The sequence below is a fragment of the Triticum dicoccoides genome, chromosome 2A, assembly GCF_002162155.2.
Source record: "Triticum dicoccoides isolate Atlit2015 ecotype Zavitan chromosome 2A, WEW_v2.0, whole genome shotgun sequence".
Taxonomy (NCBI): Eukaryota; Viridiplantae; Streptophyta; class Magnoliopsida; order Poales; family Poaceae; genus Triticum; species Triticum dicoccoides.
This window is the reverse complement of record NC_041382.1, coordinates 183365831-183375259: the sequence shown is the minus strand read 5'-3', so window position 1 is coordinate 183375259 and position 9429 is coordinate 183365831. Positions and strand designations below refer to the sequence as shown.

The window sequence follows — 9429 nt, the reverse complement described above, 5'->3', positions numbered from 1 at the left end:
CATTAAGATTCAAAGTTTGAGTCTTAATTTGGGTCAAGTCAAAAGAAAGTGTAAGGTTGTTCTAAGTTTTGTAATTCGACATTCCAAACTTATTCTAGTTCAAGCCTTTCTCCGAGTCAAACTTCTTGCTACACATGTGTTCTCTTTCTTTCCCCTCTTGCAAGGCGACTAGTGCAAAGCTTTTTTTCACCTTGATCTCCCCCGGCGAGCATGTGGATTTGCCTCCCCTCTGCCTGCCTCTTTGGCGGCCGGTGGCGGCGAGAGGAATCCTGGTGTCTCAGCTCCGGCTAGTAGACAGGTTAGGGTTTAGGACGACGCTCGAAGGGATGTGCTCCATGGTCCATCTTGGTTGTAGGGTGAATCGCGTTGCCCGCCGTCCGTGAGACGCCTTTCGATCCCGGCTTTGAGGGCAGCTGGCTTTTGCTGCGGCGGGGATAGATGGTTGTTGCATCCATAGTTTGGTCTTCTGAGTGCAGGCACGGGCACGATGCGTTCATGGTGGTGTCTTCCCGATGACCCAAGTTTCCTTTTAGGTGTAGGTCGCAACGGAGGACAATGCATTGCAAGTGTTTTACTCCCTCCCATCATTGCCTTCGAGTTTTTTTGTTGAGCACTTTCTATCTCCCACTCATGTTTTCTTTTTTCTGTAAATTGATGGCTTCGTTAATTTAAGGTCGAGCTCTTCATGAGCCTCCATCCTAACAGCAAGATTATAATCAAGGAGGTGATCCCATTTGTTGCAAACAAATTATATTTGGGGAAGATGTGAGGTGAAATAGGCCATCACCAACTTAATCTAATACTAATACCTACTCCCTCCGTAAACTAATATAAAAGCATTTAGATTACTATTTTAGTTATCTAAACACTTTTATATTAGTTTACAGAGGGAGTATAAAGCTAGATTACAAAAAATATCTTTAAAATATTAGATTCTTGGAAAGTGTGTTTCAAAAAAAGATTATAGGAAAGGTCAACTCCTATAGTGTCAAGTAAATTGGCCATCGAGAATCCATCAGAAAACCACTTGATGGAACCGTTACCATCTCTTTTTTTAAAAGGAGGATGACCCCTTGCTTCTGGATCTGTAAGATGCATGCAATTATTTTATTAATTATTCTTAAAGACCTTACAAAGTAATACATCAATATGTCTGAAGCTGCCATCTTGATAACATCTAACGCTACTCATATCCAATGATGAAGGGGTGCAGAAATTATGAGCCGTATATGCAGACCTCTCACGTAAGCATAACATCTAAAGCCGGAGGCCCCAACCAAGCCATATGCCATGTCTGGGGCACAAACCAGTCCAACGCACTCTCATAGGTTCTCACCGTCGTCTTCCATCGATCCATCTTCAGAGCATATACTAACGCATCGATATGTTGCCAGGCCTGCTGTCGACGCCACCATGGCACCAGCCAACACCTCCTTCCTACATGCGTTCAACATCACACATTCGTCGTCGAGGCCCTGTCGTGCCATGCCGCCGAAACTCCACGTCATTGATGCGTCACATGGAACGTCGCTCCATCGCAAATGTTGTCCACTGGTCCCTCGAGCCTATGTATACCTCCAAGAATGACGCTTCCAAGAGGGATACGACACAAGAGCGCCGCCGTCATTAGATCGACTGATCTAAGGTTTCTCCCAGAGATGGCGGATAGGGGTCTAGAGCTTCTCCATGGCGATGCCTTCAAGAAGAGGATGACACAGAAAACGCCGCCATCGGCAGCCTTGGCAACGAGCAAAGAGTAGGGTTTTCACCCGGATCTGCTCGAGGAATCTCCATCCAGCCTCGTGTGCATGGGACCGCCACCGGTCACCGCCGCAGCGCAAGGAGCAGGCCGCACCGGCCAGATCCAATCTGACCGAAGGTCAGACCACACGTACAGCGGATCCATCCGCTAGGCCCTTCATGCCACCGCCGCCAATCCGAGATCCGACCGGCCGCAGAGCTGCCCGCCGGCGCCGCAGGACCCGACCAGCCGTGCCTCCACACATCGGGGGCCCCACCCCACCCAAAGTCACGGGAGAGAATGAGAGACCCCCGCCACCACCATTTGCCATTGGGCTTAGCCCGACGACGGGAGGAGAGGAGGGAGTAGATTGGGGCTCGGCGGCTGCTAGGGTAGCGGCCCGTCCGAGTCGCCCAATGCAGGAGTGACCTTAAAAATGGGAGAGGTTTTCACTTTCTAGCCTCTTCACCAACTAGGAATGCATACAACCATTTTAGTATGAGTACCATGTCAATTTCAGAAATTGAACTCAGGTCGTTAGGCTGCAGAACCGCATGCCCAACCACTAAGCCAAGGTTAGTTATCTAAAAAAATTGATCATAAAATATATACTTAGTTGCCAAGAATTTGAGTCAATTTGCATTAACGGACAACATGTGTTGTTGGGCTCACCACCTCACATGCAGACCCATATTACTTGTCTGCAGTTGGAAATTCAAAATCTTCACATTCTACACCCCTCAAATATGAAATCGATCCATGCCAAGTGAAATTTTGCACAGTAAATTTCCAGTATATCTAACGCGGTGCCTTGACTAAATAGTTTGAATCCATGTGGTTTACTGTTCACGTACCGTACAGCTACCACTGTAAACATCAAAGAAAAAAAATAAGACATTGAAAATATTCTTCCGCCGCACGTACACACAGTAGTACACATGTATAGCTTGCGGAAAGTAGGGATCGTGATGTGTGAAATCAACACCAGTGAGTAATGAGTCACACACATTAGGTCCTTATAATTTTCTAGGCAGGTCGATTGCAGGATCACACTTCAAAAATGTACAGTGGTATTTTTTTTCTTGAAGGATAAAATAAATCCGCGTTGCCCCCCCTAAACTTTTTTCCCTCAAGATTTCTTTTTTTGCGTTTCCCTCAAGAAATTAACTCGAGCTTTTTTCAGACTTACTTAACCCTCTAAACAATTACGTTTTGGAGTAATTTACAAAGAGTCAGTTTACGTGAATGATAGTTTAGCTACCAAATGTAACCATTTATGACATGTGAAAAAAGGGCAACATATTCTTCATCGACGAAGTACATGTATGATTTTTGTTATACTTTATAGAACCCTCTATGGAAGATTTTATGTAACAAAAACCAGTTTTTTTTGAACATCAGTACAGACACAAGCGCTATGAGCACCTTCGAAAGACTGAGCCGGCATATCTTCTTGAAATTTACGAAGTCACCGTAAATGCGCATTGCCGGAAATTCTGAAATAAATCCAGGAATAAATGCGAGCACCAGAATTTAAACCCTGGTAGGTTAGGGATACCACAGTCCCTCTAACCATCCAACTACAGGTTGGTTCGCAGTAACAGAAACCAGTTGGAGGGTAAAATGCTCTAGGATGTGATCGTCCAGGGTGTTAGAGGGGAAAGTGAGTCATGATATTTTAGCTACAAAGTTTTGTTCTTTACGTTTTCCAAAACAAGGTTTTCTCGACTTCCATTTGAAGAAACCATCGTCTTCAAGGTTCATGTAAAATGTACAAAAATAACATAATATTAAAATGCCAACCGAAGGACATCTACATTGTTTATGGTTGTTTTTAAAGAAACAACATCATTCTTGGCTCGTAGGTGGAAGTTGGAGGATCCACGGAAGCTATTTCAGAACTTGGATGCTGGTTGTATGCATCGTTGCTTTATTTATAAAGCGGCACGAAAGCCTATTTCGAGCATCGTTAAGAGATCACCATTGGTTAAGATCCAACACCTAAAATTTCATAAACAAAATTAATTATGGAATATGTGATCAATCTCAAATTTAATTCACTTTATGCATTAGTACATATCTCGACGAGCATGGTGGGCTCCCGAGAGCAGTACTACGCGAGGCGCGGTAGCTCGAGGAGTTGGTAAGCACAAGGCTGATACTTTCATAGATGACGACACTGATCTGCTCCTTACCAAAATAATTGTGGCACTCTAGAAATGGCGGAAGATCAATTGTTTCTTTTTAGTGGGCGGAGAACAATATGCATTACATATTCCAAAAAGAAACAATGCCATTGTTTGCTCGTAGGGCGCAGGCTGCATGATCAACAGAAGCTGTTTGGGCATGGTTAAAAGATCACCATTGGTGAAGATCCAAGGCCTCACAAATTTTGTAAACAGAAACAATTGTGGAATATGTGATCGAACTATATTATTTGACTTTGTGCAGTACATGTACATATGCCCGTCATTATTTGCAAAATCTGAAGTTGCGGTGCCTGCATGGCCAGCCGTATAGCTTATTTTACCACACATTGGCGGCTACGGCATGCACCCATGAACCTAATGCCGAAAATGAATCAACCAAAGAAAAACGAATGTCCCCTCAAAAAAAAAAAAACGAACGAATGAATCCTCTCCATGTTAATTATTTGACTGTTAATCTGCCCCTTCGACTATTTGTTATTCCTGACGTGGAGCCGGGTACTTCGCTGAATAGTAGCCGTTGATTTTCCGTTCAAAATTAGAGCCTTGAAACGATCGTTTCCCTCCTCTGCACTCTCTCCATTTTTTCCATGTGGTACAGCACCGCGTCGGCTGCCGCTGACACCAGCTCGGCTATGTCCCTGCACAGAGATTGCCATTGCATACAGTTAGCTCCCAATTGGTTGCATGCATGCATTTGCGCGTGGACATTCACGGCACAGATGGAATTATACTTAGTATATCGAAGAGGAAGAAAATGATGCATGCATGCATGCATGAGTGACGTACCCTGTGGCCGAGTCGTAGGTGAGGCCGACGGTGTTCTTGGCCTCGCGGAGCGCGTACTTGTAGCGCTCCACGTCTTGCGGGAGGTAGTCGTCGGAGGCGGCGAGGGCCTCGGGGAGCACGAGGTCGGAGGGCTTGATGTTGTAGAAGATGGGGATGATGGTCTTGCGTGACTCTACGAGCGTGGCGAGCTCCCACAGGCAGTACTCCGAGTCGAAGTAGCTCGGGGAGAAGATGGCCACGGCGACGCTGCATTCGCTGATTCCGGCGCTGATCGTCTCCCTGAGCCGGTCGCCCGGCCGCATCGACATGTTGTCCAGGAAGCCGCGGATGCCGCTCTGCGCGAGGCGGTCGTAGAGCAGGCGCGCCACCGTCCGCTTCGTGTCCACGCCGCGGTGGTTGATGAACACGTCGTACTGGGGTTCGCCGGCCAGAGACTCCTCGTCGTACTCCACCCGCCGCCCCACGACGGCGTGTCGCTGCTTCCCCCCCTCGCTCGCGCGCATGGCCTCCGCTGACGCGCTCAGCCGGGACGCCATGATGGAGGACCTACGGGAAACTCCGGTTGAGGCCATTGATGGAGCTAGGTCGAGCAAGCTCAGCGGCGTACGTGTGCGTGCGTGGATAGATGGAGATCTGTACTGCTACCGGCCGTCCGTACGAGTGTGCAGGTAGCTAGCTAGCTAGGTCCGGAACGATCGAGACGTACAGTTGGGTAGCTCACGACAGCAGCCGGATGAATTGATCAAACTGATGGATGGATCGAAATGTCCGTTGGTGAAATGACCGATCGGGGAGCTCGGGTTTATATAAGGGTAGAGAGCGGGAGCTACGATCGAGCTCTCCACGTACGGCGATGGAGACCGGCGGCACGCGCGCGAAATCGTTCGCCTGGTGGCTATGATCAACTGGTCGCGGGCGGGATCAGAGGTTTGAAAAGGTGGAAAACTAGTAGTAGTAGACGCGTACGGAGCAGCTACCGATGGAGCCATATGGTACGTGGTAGTAGTAGTCCGGTTCAATGGTGCCCTCGCGAGACGCGAGAGGAACCAACACACAGACAGACCAAGATACTATAAACTAGTAGTGAACGTTTGATCTTACGTTGATCACTTTACAATTCTCTACTAGTGTCTTTCGTTCATCGGTTTGCGTGGATAATATCATGCAGAATTGCAGATCGATCCGGCCTTTCTGCGACGAACGAAGGAACGAATTGAGGGGCGAATTCTAGGCAGCTTTGCTTTGATTTGTCAGCCAATGGGCATGCATGCTTGGACCGGAGAGGGGGAGCACATGCATGTGTGGAGTATTTTAGATGGATTGGGAGACAAGAAAACCAACCGACGGGACGGGTTGGAGGTGGAACAGAGACTCCGGCGAGAGGCGCGGGCGGGTAGAACTACCGTTTCAAAACAAGAGACCGTTTCCTTCCCGGGACGCGCGCGCGCGCATGGACGCTGACGTCATCTTGGACTCTCCGACTGTACGTACGTCCGTGTCTGCGTTCGCTTTGATGAGTTCAACTTTCAACACCTCGTACCACCTCCTCGTCCAAATTAACCCTAGCTAGTACATCTTTTCTCGGTAAAAAGGGGAGGTGATTCTTCTTTCTTCTTTTTGACAGTGGTAGTAATAAAGACGGTGATTCTTGCTTGTTTTACCGGACGAACGGGCGTCGCGTCGCGTCAAGAGGGTGCATGCCCGGTATTTGACGACATGCATGCATGGATCCACCTCGGAGCCAGGTACTGTAGATCGATTGTTTTGGGACGTGGGGCCCCGAGACTGTTCCAAGAGATCTGGGTGACAGGGACTTGAAGAGATTATAGGTAGTCCAGGTAGGACGGCGTGCAGCTGCATGCACTGCGTGCGTGCGCGCATGCGTGCATACGTGTTGATTTGTTCCTATGAACACATTTCCTTTTTTTTCTTGCGAGGAGCAGAATTTCAGCTGCAGCTACATAATTGCTGATATACTCTACTATGTCGTAATAGTGCAAATTAAAGTGTTGCATATCGAAATATCCAATTAACTGAATATTCTACGTGTAGATCTCTGTATGTGTGTTCTGCATATATACGTAGAAGGATGAAGAAGCTCTGCTAGTCCTTAGAGCATCTACAACCAGAGCACACATATCTCCCAAGTGTCCGGATGAAAAAAGTCACCCAACCGGATTGTGCTTACTCAACTCAACTCAAACGTTCAGTCCAACCCGCGCCCTCGTACCCAGCCCATATGTAGGGTGAACATTGGATGTCTAGACCCGTCCGCCATGTCTGACTGACAAGCGGGCCCACGCTAAAACTCATTGGTCCGGGGGGCGCCTCCTTCGATTTAGGTGACGATACATTCCTAGCCCCATCCTATTCTCTCGCTCCCATCCACGCCGCCGCTGCCCCTCCTCTCCATATTCCACTTCGAACCCGACGTCGTCGCCGCCCAACTGCCGCCATGGTTCGCAGCAAGATCACCTTACTGACCCCAGAGCGGTGGGCGGACATGCGCGTCATGGAGGAGGCATATGTCGCGCGTCGCGCCATATGCATTGTGGCTGGCTTGCCTTCTGATAGTCCGGGAGAGGAGGCGCCAGAGCACGAGGAGGTGGAGGCGACGGATATGGAAGAGGCGAGCATCAGGAGGAGGAGGAGGAGGAGGAGGAGGAGGAGGAGCCACCGTCGGAAGACGAGGAGGTTGAGTAGCCGCCATCTGAGGAGGAGGAGGAGGCACCAACTCCGGAGCAAGCCGAATTCGGGATGGAGGACGCATGCGTGGAGTTCGAGATTGCCCAAGAGGAGGAGGCGGCGGAGTAGCATGCCATCATCAACTCTATTTAGTCTGAGGTGGAGGCGAACCCGTCGTTTCTTCCACGAGGCGGACATGGAGCTTGAGGAGGCCAGCGTGTTCGAGGAGGACGGGGAGGAGGCACCGGCGTTTCGCCCGTCCGCCAATGACCATGATGCCGGTGTCTCCGGCACGGACGTCATCGACATATCCGATGAGGAGTAGTGTAGTTGCTAGGTTGCTAGTTCCTACTATGTTTTATGTACCTAAATCATGAATATTGCATGTCGTTGCATGAAAATGGGGATCATCAAATGGGGAGTGCGGTTTGTGATGTGTGAAATATGGAAGGTGACCCGGCGCTAATTTGCTAGTTTGTAAAATATGGGATGTGACCGGGGGTTGTAGATGCTCTTAAAGGAAGCCCTACCCCACCAGTTACCCCACGCAACATATGTGTCAGCTATTTTACGCTCATGAATATTTGAATGATGCAAATCTTCTCTGTAAAAAAAAAACTCTACTAGAGCCAAAGATGAGGTGCGAACGAACAACTAAAGCATGAGCATGCCTTTTCTATTCTCCGGGAAATATATGAGCAGGAAGTATGATCTAAATCATACTATTTTTTTATAGCCAGATTAAACAGGAACATACAAGATTGTACTTTAGTTCAAACATATTTATTGTAGCAGCCCTTTAGGACAATTCATATATTATCTTAAACAGATGTATGGTTGCAGCCCTTTGAAAAATTTATCTATTTTTTTTACCATTATACCAAACTTAAGACCCAACAAGTGAAACAAGCTTTTTGTTAAGAGAAACGAGATCTCAATACCTTAATACGTAAGAGAAAAGAAAATTCGAAGAGAAAGAAGATAGAGCATACAAACGGAAGCGGAAGAGGCCTCGTCGTAGACTCCTGGGGCACTTGCCTGTCGCCGGAGGTACAGCTGCGGAGAGTTGCGGGCTGGCGGGGCAGCGCAGGCGGCGAGCGGCCTCAGCGTTTGGTATGCAACATGTGCATCCGTGCATTGATGTGCTCCTCCTCACGGCCTTGTGGCAATTGCCAGTTAATCAGGAAAGTAAATTACGATAGTACGAGGAACCCAATTGTGACGGGATATGAGGATCAGCTGATTAGGGAAGTAATTAATTACTAGGAGGTATGTGCTGTGCCAACTGCCAGTTAATTAGGGAAGTTAATTAATTTCCGTAGTATGAGGAACCCAATTGTCACGGGATTTTGAGGATCATCAATATTCCAAATAACTTTAACTCTTGGTGTTATTTTCAAGCCGATCGAGCACGTGGTTGCACAAGTGGAAGTGGACTTGTATCATGCAGAGATGTAGAGATCTGTTCAAATGCTTGCACACCAAGATTGCATTACTAACTTAGCTCGCTATATTCAGTCAACAATTTGTATCACACTTTAAGTAGAGAATGACTGAGAATTGGTAGTCTGATCGTAGCATAGGATCGGATCAACACTATTGTGAGGACACATAATATTAAACTATTCACAATTGTCACTTTTCTTAAAGGGGGACAACCTCCCGCCTATGCATCGATTGCTACACGGTAAATTGTTGATTATTAAACAATGTCAAATATTGTTACTCTCTCCTTTTCAGTTTATAAGGTTCAATTCAAAAATCTCACCAATCAAGATAGATGACGAGTGTTGGAATATTTTTTGTAGTTTGCAAAAGCACCCAATTAATGCTCTTGTTTTCCTTAAAAAATTATATTTACGAATGCATTAATTGCAATGCATGCATGCATAAAGTGCATGCATTGGTCAGTTTTCTCTTAATACTTGCACGCAATGGTTAATGCACCTTGAAGTCTGCACGTGTGATGGGGAACAACCAAATTGAGCCTTATAAAATGGAAAAACT

General features: G+C 47.3%; 1 protein-coding gene across 1 annotated transcript; it reads right to left on the bottom strand.

The window, feature by feature from the left end:
* Window positions 1–4388: 4388 nt before the first annotated feature.
* LOC119359238 (TIR-only protein-like) lies at window positions 4389–5309 on the bottom strand. The gene is made up of 2 exons (XM_037625526.1): window positions 4738–5309; window positions 4389–4589 (listed from the first exon to the last, which is right to left on the bottom strand). The coding sequence occupies exons 1-2, from the start codon at window positions 5307–5309 to the stop codon at window positions 4487–4489; spliced, it is 675 nt and encodes a 224-aa protein (XP_037481423.1). The 3' UTR covers window positions 4389–4486.
* Window positions 5310–9429: the final 4120 nt, after the last annotated feature.

Bases quoted from the DNA above. Each gene is read 5' to 3' on its own strand.
- LOC119359238 (XM_037625526.1), bottom strand. From the start codon at position 5,309: ATGGCCTCAACCGGAGTTTCCCGTAGGTCCTCCATCATGGCGTCCCGG. The intron at 4,590-4,737 runs GTACGTCACTCA...ATCTCTGTGCAG, and splicing joins ACCTACGACTCGGCCACAGG to GGACATAGCCGAGCTGGTGT.